This window comes from Coenobita brevimanus, chromosome 75 (genome assembly GCF_032717465.1).
Source record: "Coenobita brevimanus isolate Jiangsu-jjx chromosome 75, ASM3271746v2, whole genome shotgun sequence".
Taxonomy (NCBI): Eukaryota; Metazoa; Arthropoda; class Malacostraca; order Decapoda; family Coenobitidae; genus Coenobita; species Coenobita brevimanus.
The window spans coordinates 29549718-29569110 of NC_137028.1; the positions used below are offsets into that span (position 1 = coordinate 29549718).

The 19393-nt window shown below is 41.8% G+C and overlaps 1 protein-coding gene across 1 annotated transcript in view; it reads left to right on the top strand.

Moving 5' to 3' along the window:
* LOC145408100 (receptor-type tyrosine-protein phosphatase F-like) overlaps window positions 1-19393 on the top strand; it is a 131699-nt gene that overhangs the window by 50429 nt on the left and 61877 nt on the right. Inside the window, exons 15-19 of the mRNA XM_080278908.1 lie at window positions 2971-3173; window positions 5881-5961; window positions 8127-8241; window positions 11158-11281; window positions 12848-12986. Coding sequence (XP_080135034.1) covers window positions 2971-3173; window positions 5881-5961; window positions 8127-8241; window positions 11158-11281; window positions 12848-12986 — 662 coding nt within the window. The remainder of the gene's footprint in view (window positions 1-2970; window positions 3174-5880; window positions 5962-8126; window positions 8242-11157; window positions 11282-12847; window positions 12987-19393) is intronic.

The window sequence follows — 19393 nt, forward strand, 5'->3', positions numbered from 1 at the left end:
TCTTCCATACTCAGTTTTCCTCATTCCATGTTTTCTGGTCCTTCCCTTCGTTTGATGAGAGAAAGAAGGCATGTTGATTACGATTTTGATGATACTGTTTTGTTGCGAAAGAACTGGCGATGTACAGAAGTGGATGGATGGATTATGTACAGTCCTATCCAGTCCCACAGGATTCAGGTTCTGAGCAGTAAGTCAGCAATGTATTTGTTTATAAGCTGCTGGATGGACACCTTGGCAGATCTAATATGGAATCTATGTGGCTTAGAGATTATTGATTAAATGTTATGGATTAAAGACAAGAAAATGGAAAAAATCTGGAAAGTTAAGACCTGCCTGTAAACGCGGAATAGGAGACGACCGTACAGCCACTAGCAAAAGTTTACCGGCACTTCTCTACTGGTGAGGGAATGGAAGATCTTACATGAGCTGTTTTTTATGAGGTAGCTATGTAAAGTCCACAGTAAGAAAGAATGAGAAGGAAGCATTCCCTCAGTTGCTCGGGAGGAATGAGAAATTTGGAAGGCAGGACACAGTGCTGACTGAGGACTGTTGGCAAACTTTTGGCTGTGGTGGCATTGGGCAAGCACCCCGTTTTTAACTTGAAGAGGCATTATTTGTGTGCTCTATTTGGCTTGCCAGGTAGAGCCGAGAACATCGAAGTCTTGAGTGGTGAGTGGATTAATGTGTGGCCCACTAGGCTGGCGTTGTCTGTTGGTTGTACAGCTTTACTGCATTCCTGTGCCTGTTTTGGGAACCTCCCCTACCTGTGTGTAAGTGAGAAGAGTGTTTGGAATAAGAAGAAGAAGAAGAAAATGGAGATGGAGATGGAAATAAAGATACGAAAAAGAAGATGGAGATCAAAACTGAAATGAAGATACGGGGGAGGAGGAGGAAATGATGATAATGATGAAGATGAAGATATAAAAGGGTTTGGAATAAGAAGAAGGGGAAGATGGAGATAAAGATGGAAATGACTCTATGGAAGAAGAGGAGATGATGACGAGTAGGATGATGATGATAATGTAGACACAGAAAATGTAGAAAAAAAAGGAAGATAATGATGATGGTTATGGTGACGGTGATGATGATGATGATATTTGGCTGAAGATGATGAAGATGATTCGAGTTGATTGTTTACATAATACCGCTCCGGAAGAGTTACTGGTCCACTCACCTTAACCCCTTGGCTGTGTCAATTCTCTGTGAGCTAAGTAAAATTTTCCGTCGTAAGCTAAAATAAAGTACAAACTTCTTTATTTTCGAGTAAAAACGTTGCTAGTGATAGATCATAATACTTTTTTAATGCCTTAGTTTCCTCAGTAGTATGGTAAATTACGCTGACGTTTGCCGAAATGAAATGATGCGAGGTACGTAAATAGCAACCGGACTGAGTAGCCTAGCCCCGGATCCCTACGCTCTTGGTTTAATCCCTTCACTCCTATGACTTTTTTCTTCAATTGTTCTTCCTCTTACTGATGACTATTCAGTTTAGGAGTGCGCCTGTGTATTAAAAAGTCAAAGGGAACCCATAATATAACTCCATCAGGTGAAGAAGTCTCTCCTCCTCAGCTGAATAAAATCGTTAGCAAACATGAATAAATTGAAAAACACGTACCTGGACTAAGAGCGTTGCTTAAGGGTCTGTAAAGGACTTGAGGAAAGAAGAATGGACTGATTATGATCCACCTTTTCCACACGCCTAACTGGGCCGAAGCTGGTCATCAAAAATGTTCTTCATGCATCGTTTAGAGACCTGAGGACCCGGTGGTCTAGTGGTTAGCACATCAGGCCGGCAACTGGATGGCCTCGAGATCAGTTTTCGGGACGGTCAGACTCATGGACGAAGTTTGTTTCCCCCTTGTCCTTGTTCAACCAGCAGTACAGTTAGGGACCTGGCTGTAAATTCTGTTGTTGCGTGTCGTATTATGGGAAAAGGCTGAGACTTGGTAAGACTGACTCATAAGAACATAAGAAGGAAGGATAACTGTATCAGGCCAGCTGGTCCCTGCCAGGCAGCTCCTACAACTCTGCCTTAAAGGGTCGAGTTCAGTCAGGTATTAACCGCAAGTTTCTGCTAGAGATATATTCTCAGAATGCCAGCGATCCATCAACCAGTGACGTTTTTTTAAGCATCACAGTTCTCTTATACACGGCATTAACTATCTTGCTTTTCTGAGACTTACTGCATCAATGTCCAATGAATGATTCTCACATACTTAAGTCAAGTTATGTATTTCAAATGGTACTCTTGCCGTCACTAGATGATACATCTTTGCCGGCAGTGTTCGAACTGGAAGAGTTTGAAATAATCTTCATTAACCGCATCATTACTAGAAGTGTGTACTACGTTGAACTAGTTCTTCTGTTGGCAGCAAGAATATAACAGGACATGGTGTCAGAGAGCGTTGCCACGCCGCATCCGAAGCTTGACCTTGGCCCGTTGCCTTCACTTTGATCGATCTGCACCAAATAAAATAGCTTCTCTCCATTCTCAAGAAGAATGCTTGAGTCAAAATTCGTCTTAATCGGGGTAGGTAATTACGAAATGATATCCAGGCAAAACCCGAACATTGACTCTGACCCGTGGCCTTGACTTCCAGTCGACCTCCACCAAAAATGGAATCACTTTCTCCTCGTTCAAATCATGTCATATTTTCCATAGTCTGACGTTGGCTCGGTTTGCTTCAATCGATGCTTTTCTTCCCAGACCCACGCAATATTGTATGTGCCAATTTCATGCCAGATCAGATCGGGCAATCACTTCCTTCTTCTTCATGTTCTTCTTAGGTAAGTACGTCTGATGTTTGTGTATTGGTGCTGGCTACACTCAGCAGTGTGGGATGCAGGCAGATCACATCTACTGTACAGTTCAAGTAATCCATAAATGACTGTCAAATATAGTTTTTTTTTTTTTTTTTCACTCACTTCTAAGAGTGAAACACAGAGCCATTTTCTTCTTGTGTATTTTAGGTGAGCGGACTGAGCCCCAGTAAACTGTACGAAGTGGAGTCCTTTTGCTGCAACGCCGTCGGGTGTGGTGACAGGCTGGTGAGTAATGTGTCCACACTGCTTCTGCCGCCACAGCTGCGAGGTGACCTGGCGCTGTTGGACGTCACTGATAACAGCATGACAGTCTCGCTGCCAACGCTTGTGGTGGAAGGAGATGCCAGCAGGTTGGTTTCTATGCTACTATATCATTTTTTTTTTTTCTATTCATCATACAGGGATCAGTGACCATTTCAGTTCGTTGAGCCATTTTCATATTTTATTCCTCTTTCCCCTAAACGATATTATGCTATTCAAGAGAAAAAACATTTCACAGTGAGGAAATTAATGAAGACTATATCTAACCTCTCCAGATCCAACAATCTCTCCAGAGATGCCTATAATTGTTTGTAGACAGCAAGAATACAGAAAAGAACAATGCGTGATTGCATTAAAGCAGAATTCCTTTGTGTTTAAGATTTAAGAATTGGAGGTTCTGCCACCTGGCCCGTCCCTTCAATAGTAGGAAACACCATAATATTTTATTTGAGTTCGTCTAAATAATTGTCTTAAACTCACACTGCCAACGCATGTGGTGGAACAAAGTGACAGTAACACTTGTGGTGGAAGTCGATGGCGGCAAGTTGGTGTTGCTGGAGGCAGAAACAATATGATGAAAATGACGCCCTCAGTTTGAAGGCGTTTTAAGCAAATATAAAAAAAGTTCTGTCAGAGTGTTGCTGACTAACTGTGTCCTTTTCATGCAATTATGTCTTTTTCATTTCATTTTCGTTTCTTCGTGCGAGTTTATTAAGCTTAGGAGAGTTTTTGAAAGGCAGGAGTTAGATACAGAGCTCGTTAACCCTTGATCAGGCTGATGTAGATGCAAAATGTATAAACATCAGTCGATTATTAAACGTCTTATGTCTCTTCAGCTCCTTCAGTATATTGACAACGTCACAGTTTCACTTATGTTGGACGGTGGAGACAGCAGAGTTTCTCTCTCTCTCTCTCTCTCTCTCTCTCTCTCGCATCATAAGCATCCAGTCCTTCATTGAAAACCTCAGTCCAGCCATATTGGGTGAGCGTGACCAGTTTCTCGCCCTTAAGTGGAAACCAAAAATCCATCAGTCACATTACTCGCGTGAACCTTGATACTGTAAGTGACTCTGACTGACTGACGAACCATATGAATCCCAGATATGGAATTAGTCGGATGCCTGCTTGACCATTTTGGGCAGGTTTCACAACATACATAAATCCAATATGGCTGTTACTCAATATACTGTAGGTTAGACAGACAACTGGACATAAATTTTAGCTGTATTGTTTGGTATGTTCACTGTGCACCTTTTGTCTTCTTCTTTTGTCACTTCTTAGAACATGTGACACAAGTAAAGCCTTTGCTGTCACTCCTCATCGCAAACTAATCTCCATAATCTGGAATACAAACAAGGAGATCTAAATCAAATGCTGGCTTGCCAACTACTTATATGTTTGAAATGTTACACTCCAGGGCAAGACATCATAAACATAAAATTTCCCTAATCGAGTTCTGCAGGGTTCAATTCTTTCACTTGCACATGTCAGCGTACACGTACATAATATTCCTACATTCCAACCGCCCTCAAAACATTGCCTCAGGTACATATTGCATTACCAAAACTACCACACACCACACTGCAGACACAGCCTGCACATTGCAGCAAGGCCGACAAGGCTACCTCAACACATGGTTGGCATGGGTCGAAGTTTAGCAAGATGACAATCAATACAATCAAATCCACAACCATACTGCTTACCTGCAGCAATCATGAGTACAGGTACAGTCGTAGCATAGCACTTAAGAATGTACCAATACCATACACACCCCACCACTAAAACCCTTCGAGTGACATGTGACGCTGGACTGACCTTCATGGACCACATGCACTGGCGGCCAGAAACACTTTGGGAGGCAGGGATTTCTGTTTTTCGAAAGATAAGTAGGGAGAGAAATAGGTACCTAGATAAAAAATCACATACAGTAGAAAGACAGAAATACAGAAGGAGAGATTGATAGACAGACAGATAAAGAGTGAGATCAGTTAACAAGGATACTTTGCAACCTGCAGGGCAAATGGGCAGGTCTCTAGCCATCTGGAGAGTAAACTTTGCATGTCCCTGCTTACAATTTGTCAAGAGGCAGTGCAATCTTAACTAAATACTCTTCGGACATTTACAAGGGCAGGCTTTGGGCAGTTAAAAAAAGCACTCCCTACCCTACAAATAGTATCTCAGAAAAGTGTTGTTCTATGCCTCCCGGCATGGACGCTAATCCTTTCTAACACCAACTACAACACCTTGAAGACCATACAGTACAACCCATAATGCAGAATCACTGGCTGCACCAATACCACTTTCATAGCACACTTACATTTTGAAACCAAAGTCCCCCCCTGTCAAAGAACATCTTAACATGAGAGGACCTCATTTGTACATCTCAGCCTGCGCAAACACACAAAACATCTTCCATTATATGAAGATTCACACGACACAAATAGACACCACAAAACATTATTACCACAAAACGTTATTAGACCCACGTCAACAGCATATCACCACCAGACACCCCAAATATTAGCAAACGAAGAAATATTACATATTCATTTCACACACAAGGCAATTCAGTACGTACTGTGGATCAGAACACTATATTAAGCCCCCACAACTCCCTCACCTTCAGACATTCATCTATCAGAGGTATTTTTAAAGTTGACCAGATTCACTAAGTTTTTGATCAGGATAGATGGATAAATGGATAGAGAGATTGACTGAGTGGTTGATTGAGAGACAAGTTGATTGTTAAATGAATTAAGAGTTAGACAGATACTGATACGTTTCTTTCAATTGCAGTTCCATCTCAGTGTTGGTGCAGCGTGTTAATGGTAGTGACGTGGGCTCAGTACACTCCGACTTTACTAATGAATTCTTGAGGTAGGTACAAACATTTTTTTTCTTAATGCATGGAAGAAGGAACCAATGACTAGAACGCCTCAATATTGTTCCCTCAAAGAAAAAATAAAAACAAGATAAAAGAGAGCCAGATTAAAGATCTGTTCATTTCGAGATGCCTGGACGCACTGCGTTTTAAAGCACAGAGATCATAGGCAGGAGGAATATAAACATGGTAAGATAGTTCCAGAGCTGACCTGTTGCATACATGAAGGACTGGGAGTAACGGTTAACTCCTCCATTAGAAAGTTGGACAGGAATGGGATGAGAGTTGCTGCTAGACGAATGCTACACGCCCGCCGTAGTGGTGGAGGGATGAAAGCAGATAGTTCAGAGGAGCAGTGACCATTGAAGTGGCGATAGAAAAGAAATAATGATGCAACAGTGCGGCAAAGAGACAGAAGTTGAAGGGAGGCGGTAAGAGGAGAGATATTGAGACAAATAGCCTTTGGCTCCAGCTTGTTGATAAGGGCTGTATGTGGGGAGCCTCCCCACACATGAGAGTTGTATTCTACACAGGGGCGAATAAAACCCCTGTATAAAGTCAACAATTGTGCAACAGTAAAGAAGGCACGGGGTTGGCTTGGCACACCTAATCTCTTTTGGAAGCAGATTTTGCAAGAGAGGTAATACGATCTTGCCAAGACAAAACCCAAGTGAATGAAACACCAAGCACGTTTGAAGATGATGCAGGATTAAGCTGGATATTGTTAAAAATTAGAGGATACTCCTTTGGAAGATTTTGTCAGGTTGAAATATGTAAGAGCTGAGTTTTTGATGCATTAGAAACATGATTACTTTTACCCCATTCAGAGATATGAGCCAAGTCTGACATTAAGTGTGGCATAGCCTCATCCCTTATTTGCTGAAGTAACTGCAGAGATAGACACTGCGAGAAGTGGATAGAGAGGTGAAGGGTGGAGTCATCATGTAATGAGTGTATAGGGGTAGGTGTTCAGCTTAGAAGGACATTGATGAAAAGATGGACACAGTTATGAGGAACACCACTGTTGATGGCGCTAGGAGAAGAACAATGGCCATCTATGTTAGCAACTATGGACTACCAGAAAGGAAGCTAGAGATGAAGGCACAGAGAGAAAGATAGAAGCCTTAAACGGGCAGTTTGGATATTAAAGATTTATGCCAGACTCGATTAAAAGCACTTAAGATGTCTGGTACAATGCCAAAGCTTTCGCCAAAGTGTACTCCACTTTACGAAATGAATACAACAGGCAAGTACGAACATACTTACTATTGGCCTCAATGCTCGCCAGCTTTACCTGTGAATACATCAGGTGTGCTCAAACGAAGACATGCATATCTTCCCAAAGTTTGACGAATACTTAATAGATATATTAGACTATCTAGAACACGCAGTAACAGAGGTAAAGTTTTCACAGTATTCTGACAAATCTTCAGCAGAGGAAACTGAAAAAAAAAAAAAAGTTGTTTCATTGACTTTACATACTTTACCGATGCTTCCCTCTCACAACTCAGGTTATCACTGGCGGGAAGATCTGGTAATATGTAGCCTCATTCATAACATTTATTCAGCTTAAAGTGTGTATTAATTTGACAGTGCATAATTTAGTCTTCATTCGTATGCCGGCCAAGGAGTTCAAAACAATTGTCACTATTAGAAGGAGGAGATAAAACTGAACAAGGTGATTTTTTTTTTTTTTTTATTGCTGTAATAAATTGACATCTTTGTCATTGGGAATGGTTAATGACCTACATTAATATTGTAAGTCCTTGTTATGAAACCAGAAATTCTTGCTAAATTACACATTTTTCATTCAACTGCTCCTGTAATTTGGGGGAAATGTCGATATCAGCGTCATAAGGAACAGTGGAACTCTCATAGGTAACAGTTTTAAATACTACAGCATGGTGAAGTTAATACCTTCAATCTCATTTTCTTCTTTATTTTTGGCACTTACAGACGACTTTATTCAGTTTAAGTGAGTTCTTATAGACTTCACTTTCTCCTTCGCGGTAGGGAAGCTCTCCCAGACTTGATAAAATAGTCTGTAGGTAATAAAAACAATTAAGAAAGACGTCATCGGACTGAAAGGTGTTAAAAAAAAAAATAACTAAACATAGGGAGGGCAATACGTAACTTGGATTTACAATGCTTCCCCCCCCAGGATCCGCGCCTCAGCCAACAGGAGTCGCAGCCACCTCAGAGAAGTGAGAGCTGCGCCGGAGAACCAGTGTCCCCTGAGTGAAGACAACACCTATATAGCTGCTGTCTTCAGTGAGGTATGTTAGTACCTTCAGGCATGGGTAGATGTGTCGTGTGTACTCCGTGAGAATGGAAATTCCACAATAGCTATAAAACAGAGAGATGAAACGACTGGAAGGTTGGTGTATCCAGTTTATTCCATGAGGATGGAAATTCAAAAAGAAAAATAATAATAACAATAATTAGTGAGACGAGGTGACTGGAAGTACATGTGTCCTGTGTCTTTCATATGGGCGCAGATCCTAAGCTGTACTTCTAACCCTATCCACTCATACGCTGATGACTCCACCCTTCACCTTTCCATTCGGTTCCCGCAACGCCCATCTCAACAGTTACTTCAACAAACAAGGGATGAGGCTAGGGCACACCTAATGTCTGACTTGGCTCGTATCTATGACTGGGGTAAAAATAATATGGTTGTTTTTAATGCATCTAAGACTCAGTTCTTACACCTATCAACCCGACAAAATCTTCCACAGGTATACCCACTAATGTTTAATAATATTCAGCTTAATCCTGCATCATCCTTGAACATGCTTGGGGTTTCATTTACTCGGGACTTATCTTGGAAAGATCATATTACATCTCTTGTAAAATCTGCTTCCAAGAGATTGGGTGTGCTAAGCCGACTCTGCTCTTTCTTTACCCCTGCACAATTGTTGACTCTATACAGGGGTTTTATCCGCCCCTGTGTGGAGTACAACTCTCATGTGTGGGGAGGCTCCCCTCATACAGCTCTTCTCAATAGGGTGGAGTCAAAGGCTTTTCGTCTCATTAACTCTCCTCCTCTTACTGACTCCCTTCAACCTCTGTCTCTTCGCCGCACTGTTGCATCTTTATCTCTTTTCTATCGCTACTTTAATGGTCACTGCTCCTCTGAACTGTCTGCTTGCTTCCTCCACCTCCACCTCTACGACGGGCGCGTAGCACCCGTCTGGCAGCAAACTCTCATCCCTTTTCTGTCCAACTCTCTAATGCAAGAGTTAACCATTACTCCCAGTCTTTCATTTATGCAACAGGTCAACTCTGGAACTGTCTCCCTCTGTCTGTATTTCCTGCTGCCTATGATCTCCAGTCTTTCAAACGCAGTGTGTCCAGGCATCTCAAAATGATCGGATCTTGAATTTGGCTCTCTATTGTATTTTGTTTTTCTCTTGGAGGGAACTGTTACTGCGGGCTCATGGCCTTTGGTTCCTTCTTCCTCGCATAAAAAACAAAAGATATATATATATATATATATATATATATATATATATATATATAGAGAGAGAGAGAGAGAGAGAGAGAGAGAGAGAGAGAGAGAGAGAGAGAGAGAGAGAGAGAGAGCGCGAGAGAGCGCGAGAGAGAGAGAGAGAGAGAGAGAGAGAGAGAGAGAGAGATAAAGATAGAGACTCGAAGGTTGGTGTAGCCTGTGTATTCCATGAAGACGCAAATAAAAAAAATAAATAATAAAATACAACCAGAAGAGACGATGTAACTTCAAACCTACACCGATTTCACTCACATTTGGTTTCGAACTGGGCCTAGCTTACACAGTGTTCAAATAGAGACAAACCTTGACTTAGAATTTCGTCCCTCATCCAGACGAAAATTTCATACACCGATGCATTCTTAAGTCTGAATATGTTAATGGATTACCCAGTTCAGTGTTGTGGACTGGGAGGCCGGGAACATTCACCTCTTGAACTCCCTTTCTGTTCTATTTTCATCTTCCGAAAAGACATCATCGAATTCAAAGGGTTAAGGCTTGATAAAATATATTGCGAGCGAAGCGGTGCTTCGTCTCTCTTAAGGGAAAACTATAGACGTTCATGACTAGAGATCGGGCAGTTGTGTGATTGTTTTCATCATTATGATGCTAATCCGGACTATTTTATTTGTGTCAGGTTGCACGTTTTGCATTGGAAGGTTAACCTAACACGATACTTCGCACAGTACAGGACAAAGATTGAAACTATTGAAGATGTATATTCGGCATTCTGGACGTTTGTGTTCTTGTTTGGAAGACTGTGTTTTAATAAAGCGGTTGTTCCAACTGAGGACATATTTGTCATTTTATTCTTCTTATTTGCAACTGATGGTTTCTTTTTATTTAACTCAGTAGTAAGGACTTACACTATAGTTGCGAATTTGGTTAATAGTCATATATCGACAGTATTATCTTCTGTTCTAAGGTCATCCCTAAGTTGAGTTTAATCGTTTGGAAATGGTAAACGAAATCTAAAAATACGTCAGTGGATTCAAGATATCAAGTACACCGTGAAGTACAGTCCGGCACAGAAATAAAAGTTGATGCTGGTAATGTTTTAGCAGCCGGAGTCAAAGATGGCATACACATAACGGAACCTAACTTATTCCACTTTACCCTACCCTAACCTGACCTGGCCTTACATGACCTACTTTACCCTAACCTAACCTACCCTGAACTAACCTAACGACCTGGACTTACCTATCATAACTAAGCCTAACTTAGCCTAACTTTGGCATGAGTTCCTAAAGTTGAAGAAGACTCAGTTTAGCCTAAGCTAGCATAACATTACCAATCTAACTTAGCACAACCTAACCTAATCAAACCTCTCCTAACCTAACATTACAGGGGTGATAGTTTGGTGGTGGGTGGCAGATAAACCTGAGGAGGCCGCCACTTGTGTCCACTCACCAAACATCAAACCTAACTGACCCAGCTTACCTCAAATTAACTTAACCTTGCCCCACCTAACTGTTGCAGAAAGAATACGAAGAGGTCGATAGTTTGGCAGTTGATGGAGGAAGCTGGAGTAACCATCATACCTGACTATTCACCACATACCACACCTAACTTAACCAAACCTTACTTAGATACCTTGGTAGGCGATGGAACAGGTGATGAGAACCCAACCTTTCCTATGTAACCCAACCTGACCTACCTTAATTTCATATACATACTTTTGCAGGAGTCCAAGGCGATGGAAAGTTTTGTGGTGGGTGATGGAGGTAGCTGGGGTGGCCACCACAACTGTCCACTCACCACACACGACAACTACACTGTGGCCGTTGTAGCAGAAGCTCGGCTCCAAGGTCAGTAATCTACAAAGCATCTTCATTTTGTGTGTGTGTGTGTGTGTGTGTGTGTGTGTGTGTGTGTGTGTGTGTGTGTGTGTGTGTGTGTCTGTGTCTGTGTCTGTGTGTGTGTGTGTGTGTGTTCTAGACAAAATCAGCCTGCAAACAGATTTTGGTGATGTCCTGTGACGATAATCGTCAATCCGCCTCTTTCTCTCGGCCCGTGCCTCTCCACTCCCGACCCCCGATGTGGGATGAGGGGGAGGGGAGGTCGAAGTGAGGTGTAGCTGTTATCCTCTGCTGAATTTTGTCGCCATTCATCATATTCAGCTGTTTTGAAAGTACTATGATAATATCTAGATTTGCTAAAATGTGTAGTGTGAAATACTAAAGAAGGCAACCCTAGAAAGAATTTATAACCGATTTAATAATAAAAATTTTTAAAATAAATGACCACATACCTATTCATTTGAGAATAATTTATTATAGTATGTAAGCCTTCTCGGACTCCAGTCACTCCACGTTTGTTTTGCCTATGAGACAGTGAGAGAGAGGGTGTGTGAGGGGCAGATGACTGCAGGGAATTGATAGGGTCGGGGGGGATGTAATGACAGACTTCTTGCCACGCACTTACAGATTTTCATTAGCGGCAATTTTTTTTTTTTTTTTTTTTTTTGCAGTATTCCAATACATTTTATAACGTTCCTTAGTTTCAGTATCACTGATTTATTGTAAAAATTTTTAATATTAATTTTACTCCAGGATTCTGAGTGGGAAGGAACAATAACGATGGAAAACTATGAGTGCTAGACACTTAATGCTGCTGGGTGCCCAGTTGCCTCCTTTTTACATATTTTGGATATAAATCATGTGCTCGTTGACGCAGTAGTTCGAGAGTTTAATAAGAATTCAGTTCCTTCCAGGCATAGGTAATAAGGTGACCTGTCTCGTGACCTCTGGACAACTGAATCTGTATGTCACTGTCTCTCAACCCCGCAGGACAGTTGTCTCCAGGATGACTTCCTGCGTGACTTGAACGCAAATTGGCCTCAGTGTGAAATGACTTTGTCTACTTGGGCCTTGATTCTGGCAATGATGATTTGATTTGCTGAAGAGAACCATACGATAGCAATTTAATACTGTAAAACACACACACACACACACACACACACACACTCTCACACACACACACACATACACACACACAATGTATGTATACATTAAAGTTGTGTATATCAATAAATAAACAGGCAAGGAAGAGGTGCTAAAGGACCTTTGCAGCCGACGAGAATACTTGCCTTAAAGTATCAATCCCTTCCCCACGATGACGCATTTTACTTACTACTCGGGTCACCACCAGACGATTTTATTCATGTCAGGAGCGACCTGTAACAGTGAACGGAGTCCGCGAAGGCTTCATCCAAATCTCACTAGAAACGACCGACCTAAGCTGAATAAATTAGTCCAGTAGCACAAAATAATGAAAAATAACAGCTATCATCTGATTGATGTGGATAATAATTTGATTGTGTTGAGTTGTTAACCAGTTGAGTGTGTTGCACTTAGTGTTGCTGTGTGTTGCAGATGAGGTACGATACAGTGAGGTGTGGCTGGGGCAGGTAGTGGAGGTGGTGGCCGGCGAGGAAATCATGTGGGTCAAGGTGGCTCTCCCCGTACTTTTCCTGTTGCTTCTCATCCTCGTCCTCATCGGTCTAGTTTATCGGTGAGTTGACCTCCATCTGCGTCCTTGGAATGGATGGATGAAGAATGTATGTATAATCTGGAAGAAACGTTCGCCTACAACTTTACATTTAACAGCGTTTATTTTATACTTATGGCTTTTCTCTCACATTCCTGCCTGGTGTATCATATTCCAGAACATCGAACTGTACATGGACAGAGGCCCATACCAAACCTGTTTCAGTTTAAGAGTATTATCTGGTAAAGGAATGTAGGAAACGGGTGAGGTGAAAATAATAAGTAACTTTTGTCCCTGACTGTTTATCTATCTAACTGTCTATTGGCAGACGTCTTAATCTCATGTTCTCTGCCATTTGGTTAGCCTCCCTCCAACACGAAACCCCTTCTCCCATATATTTTTCCATTCCATCTCTCTATCTCATACTTGGTCTCCCTCTCCCCCTCCACATCACTTACATACAATGTCCTTGTTAGTCACTTATTCTCCATCTTCTTCACATGCCCAAACAGTTTCAGAGTATTTCTCCTTACACTTTCAGCCACATCTACATTAACACCACAACGCATCTTTACTTCCATGTCTGTCTAACTGTCTCTGTGTTACTCCAAATGCTTCTTTCAAATAATTCATTTCCTCTGCTCTCAGCTCTGACTTGCGTCTTTACAACAGGGTCCAAGCTTCATTACCTCATGCTCGAGTTAGGATCATAATACTGTCAAGCAGCGATTTTTTTTTGTACTTCCATGCCCAGTTCCCTATTTCTTGTCACTGCTCACAATCCTCAAAACTTTTATCCCTACCCATCAAACGACCAAATTACTTGTTCTTTCATTCTCCATTTCTTAAACCACCTAGCCTCACTGTACATTCCTCATGGCTTCATTTCTCTCAGAGACCATCGCTTTTCTTTTATGTACATTCAGTTTTAAATTCCGTTTTTGCATACATTCCCGAAGTCATTCACCAAGCTTTGCAGCTGACATTCATCTTCAGTTAACAATACAGTATCGTCAACAAGCAATAGTAGAGGAATTTTCCAAAACTCTCCTTCTTTCATTAGAGACAGTCCAACATCCACTGCCCTACCTAGTATCTTAACTCCATCCATAATTACCATGGAGACATGACACACACTTTCATCAAGCAAACAGTTAGATTAAAGAACGCACTCAGTTCACTCTCCATATCCCTTACCACCCTAGAGTCGTCCTCATACGTCCAACTTCCCACCTACTCATTATATTTCTAGTATCTTCTGTATTTTCTTCCTGTCCACTTTGTCATATGTCTTCCCCAATTATCTGAAGGCAGGATACAACTTTTTCCCCTCTTCTAGATACTTCTCCATTAACTTTTTAAACAGAATATCCAGTCTACTTTGCCTCTTCCTTACCTAAAGTCTCTTTGGTATTCTCCAACTGATTTCTTTCCCATTTCCAAAACTCTGTCTAAAAATACCTCGTCCTTCCACCATGCTGTTCCTTACACATCGTTACGTCTCTTTAACCCACACACTACTTCACATGCTGCAAATATATATATTTTTTCCAGCTAAAGTCTTATACATCATTCGACCTCTTCCATCTGCTCCAAACCATATTTACCCAGACGTCCTCCACTTCTCTCTTGCATCCTTTTTTTTTTTTTTTTTTTTCATCCAACCGCAGCTGTTCTACTCTCTTTGCAGGTCAAGGTTACAGTGCAAGGTAGCAAGGGAAGGTCGAAGGTCAAAGTTTGACCCGTATGTTTGAGAACAAAGTAACTAAAACAAACTTGGCGGAAGTGTCGAAAATTAAACTTGGATTGACCTATGCTTCTCTCTCTCTCTCTCTCTCTCTCTCTCTCTCTCTCTCTCTCTCTCTCTCTCTCTCTCTCTCTCTCTCTCTCTCTCTCAGAACAAGGGGATATGTCATGATCACATGGTAAAATCAGCTTAAACAGTTTTGTCAGATTACGACCAAACTTTGTGACTGGGTTCTAGGTCAGGCATGCATAAAGGTATCAGTTTATGAGAACGCTAAGGAAGAGATCAAGGTCACAGGAAGTGGTTATATGTCTGCTTCACATAGCTGGGTCAGCATAAACAGTTTTGATCGATCTGGACCAAAATTGGTGGAAATATTAACGGTTTGCAAAAATTAAGTGCCTGGATTTTGAGAGCATCCGTTCAGATTTTTAAGATCACAGAGCAAAATATAATCTCTGGCCCTTAGATCGGGTGTAGGGCACGATTGTTGCATTCTCTTGGTGTTCCTTCTTGCTCTTTGTTCACTCACTTTTCTTGGTGCATAGCTTCATTCATTTTCACTTTACAGTCATTATTTATTCACTTCCCATTCTTTATTGCAACTACTATCTCGATAACCAGACAGGTGTTATGGTTTATACCGTGTGTGTGTGTGTGTGTGTGTGTGTGTGTGTGTGTGTGTGTGTGTGTGTGTGTGCGTGCGTGCGTGCGTGCGTGCGTGCGTGCGTGCGTGCGTGCGTGCGTGCGTGCGTGTGTGTGTGTGTGTGTGTGTGTGTGTGTGTGTGTGTGTGTGTGTGTGTGTGTGTGTGTGTGTGTGTGTGTGTGTGAACAAAATAGCTTAAACAGTTTTCATCCAATTTTAGTCATACTTGGTGGAAGAGTTGACAATAATAGATGAAAGTCAAGTTTGCTAAGCAAGGTCAGATACTAACTTAGCAAGGTCAATTTAAGCAGGGTTGGTCTGATTTAAAGTAAACTTGATGGGAGTGCTGTGGGTGAGGCAGGTATGAAGCAGGTCGGTTTTGAGAACAGTCGAAGATCAGGGTCACAGAGGAAAGCAAATGGCGACTCGCCAGTGTCTGTGTGAAAAAAGGATAATTAAAAGAATTTTTATATTATTTGAACGATATTCCGTGAAAGGTTTGAGTTTCACCTGACGGACTGACCTAGTGTCACTGAGAGCAAAGAAGTCATTGTCACATGGGAAGACCACTTTAAACAGTTTTTATATGAATTAGATCAACCTTTGTGGAACGATTGAGAGGATGACAAGGATTAATAGAGTCACTCTGAAGATCAATCAGTTAAAAGTTAAGGTCACAGGAAAAGGTCAGATGTCATGGTCACAAGGCAAGGTAAACTTAGATATATATGTTCCGACTTAGATCAGATTTGGTGGAATGGTTGGCTGTAAGACAGGTAGACAAAAAATTTGACTTTAAAAACAATTGGTGAAAGGTCAAGGTCACAAGGCAGATCCAAAGTTCGACACATATTTTTCTGTCGACATAATTAAAATGGTTTTAGTGCAATGTCGACAAAACTTGGTGGAAGAGTTCAAGGTCAGCATATAAGCTGATCTAATATTTTATTTAGAACAACAAGCAAAGATCAACTTACCTGTTAAGGTCAACCCGAATACTTTAATATAAACCAAGGTTTGTAGGACGGTTCATGTAAAGCAAAAAGGAAGCAATTTAGCAGTGAGAGAAATCCAACAAAGATCAAAAGCACAAGACAAGGTCAGATATTCGACCCAGTAACTCAAACAGCTTGTATTCAAGCTGGGTTATAACTAGGTGGAAGGACTGGGCTCGGCCGAGAGTGGTGCAACTCGATTTGAGGGACAATTGGTAGACGTGATGGTCACAGGGCAAGTTCAGATTTTTGGTCCTTGGAGGATTGGTAAGACGTGGGTGTTGGATTCAGAGTTTTTTTTTTATGCAAGGAAGAAGGAACCAAAGGCTGAGCCGGCAAAACGTTTCTTAAAAAAATGAAACAACAATACAAAAGAGAGTCAAATTCGAGTTCCATTCATTTCGAGATGCCTGGACACACTGCGTTGTAAAGACTGGAGATCATAGATAGTAGGAAATACAGACAGAGGAAGACAATTCCAGAGTTGACCTGTTGCATAAATGAAAGACTGGGAGTAAGGGTTAACTCTTGCATTAGAGAGTTGGACGGAAAAGGGATGAGAGTTTGTTACTAGACGGGTGCTACAAGCCCGTTGTAGAGGTGGAGGGATGCAAGCAGACAGTTCAGGGGAGCAGTGACCATTAAAGTAACGATAGAAAAGAGATAAAGAGGCAACAGTGTGGCGAGGAGACTGAGGTTGCAGGGAGCCAGTAAGAGGAGGAGCGTTGACTAGACGAATAGCCTTTGACTCCACCCTATTGAGAAGAGCTGTATGTGGGGAGCCTCCCCACACATGAGAGTTGTACTCTAAACAAGGGCGAATAAAACCCGTGTATAAAGTCAACAACTGTGCAGAGGTAAAGAAGGCACGGGGTCGGCTTAGCACACCCAATCTTTTGGAAGCAGATTTTACAAGAGATACAATGTGATCTTTCCAAGATAAATCTCGTGTGAATGAAACCCCAAGCATGTACAAGGATCATGCAGGATTTAGCTGGATATCATTAAACATTAATGGGTATTCTTGTGGGAGATTGTGTCTAGTTGATTGGTGAAAAAGCTGAGTCTTTGATGCATTAAAAACAAGATTATTTTTATCCCAGTCAGAGATACGAGCCAAGTCAGACATTAGGTGTGCCATAGCCTCATCCCTTGTTTGTTGAAGTAACTGCTGAGATGGACGTTGCGGAAACCGAAGGGAAAGGTGAAGGGTGGAATCATCAGTGTACGAAGTGGATAGGATTAGATGTACGGCTTAGGAGATCATTGATGAATAAAAGGAAGAGAGTTGGTGATAGAACAGAGTCCTGAGGATCACCACTGTTGATAGATCTAGGAGAAGAACAACGGCCGTCTACAACAGCGGCTATAGAACGACCAGAAAGGAAGCTAGCGATGAAGGCAGAGATAGAAAGTTAGAAACCGTAAGAGGGCAGTTTGGAAATTAAAGATTTATGCCAGACTCGATCAAAAGCCTTGGAGATGTCAAGTGCAATGGCAAAGCTTTTGCCAAAGTCCCGAAAGGAGGATGACCAGGAATCTGTAAGGTAGATGAGAAGATCGCCAGTGGAGCGTCCATGACAGAACCCATACTGACGATCAGAAAGAAGGCTGTGATAGGAAAGATGCTTTAAAATTTTTCTATTAAATTAAGAATAGACTCGAAAACTTTTGAGACACAGGATGTTAAAGCAATTGGACGATAGTTAGAGGGTTGGGAATGATCACCCTTCTTTGGGACTGGCTGAATGAGAGCAAACTTCAAGCAAGAAGGAAAAGTACAAGTTGAAAGACAAAGGCGAAAGAGTTTACCTAGGCAGGGTGTAAGCACAGAAGCACAGTTCTTGAGGACAACAGGAGGAACTCCATCAGGCTCATATGCCTTGTTAGTATTGAGGCCAGTGATGGCAGAAAATACATCAGCTGAAGAAATTTTAATATCAGCCATGATGAAGTCTGAGGGGGGAAGTGATGGAGGAACAGCACCGGAATCGTCTAAGGTGGAATTGGAAGAGAAAGTCTGAGTGAAGAGATCTGCTTTATCAGTAGAGGAAATAGCTACAGAGCCATCATAGTAAAAAAGAGGAGGGAAGGATGATGAGGTAAAGTTGTTAGAAAGGTTTTTGGCAAGGTGCCAGAAGGAGCGGGAAGAATTCGAGTTGAAGAGTTGAGCGCGTTTAGTATGGATGATATTATTTTTAGCAGAGCGAAGAACAGACTTAGCATGTTTCCGGGCAGAACCATAAAAATAATGTGATTCAGGGGTGGGTTGGCTCCGGTACCATTTATAGGCCTTGTACTTGTTGAGGACAGCATTAGAACAAGTGTGAACAAACCAAGGCTTTCTTGCATTAGTCAAAGGATATGAGAAAGGAATGTATGATTCCATGCCCGAGAGAATAACCTCCGTAATGCCCAAGGCACACTCAGATGGCTCTCGGCCATGGAAGCAATAATCATTCCAGGGAAAATCAAAGAAGTACTGCCTGAGGGCCTCTCAATCCGCAGCTCCAAAATGCCACAGACGATGTTTCTTTGGAGGGTCCACAGGCCGTACCAGAGTGATAGAACAGGTTAAGGTAATTAGGTTATGATCGGAGAAGCCCAACAAAGAGAAAAGATTAACAGTGTAAGCAGAAGGATTAGTTGTAAGGAAGAGGTCATGTATGTTGGCAGTCAGGGATACGGGTAGGGTGCTGTACACGCTGCTCTAGGTCATTAAGGATGGAAAAGATGTAGGCTTGTTCACCAGGTGGATCAGTGAAAGGAGAGGAGAGCCAAAGGTGGTGATGAACATTGAAATCTCATGGAATGGAGATTTCAGAGAAATGAGAAGAGGATAGAATGTGCTCCATCATAGAAGTAAGATCGTCGAAGAATTTTTGATAGGAGAATTATGAGATAAGTAAACAGCGCAGATATAATTTGTCAGAGCATGACAGGAGAGCCGAAGCCAGAGAGTAGAGAATTCAGAAGAATAAAGTTCAGGAACACGAGAGCGAGAGAGGTCGTTGCGTACGTATACACAACATCCACCTTTGGC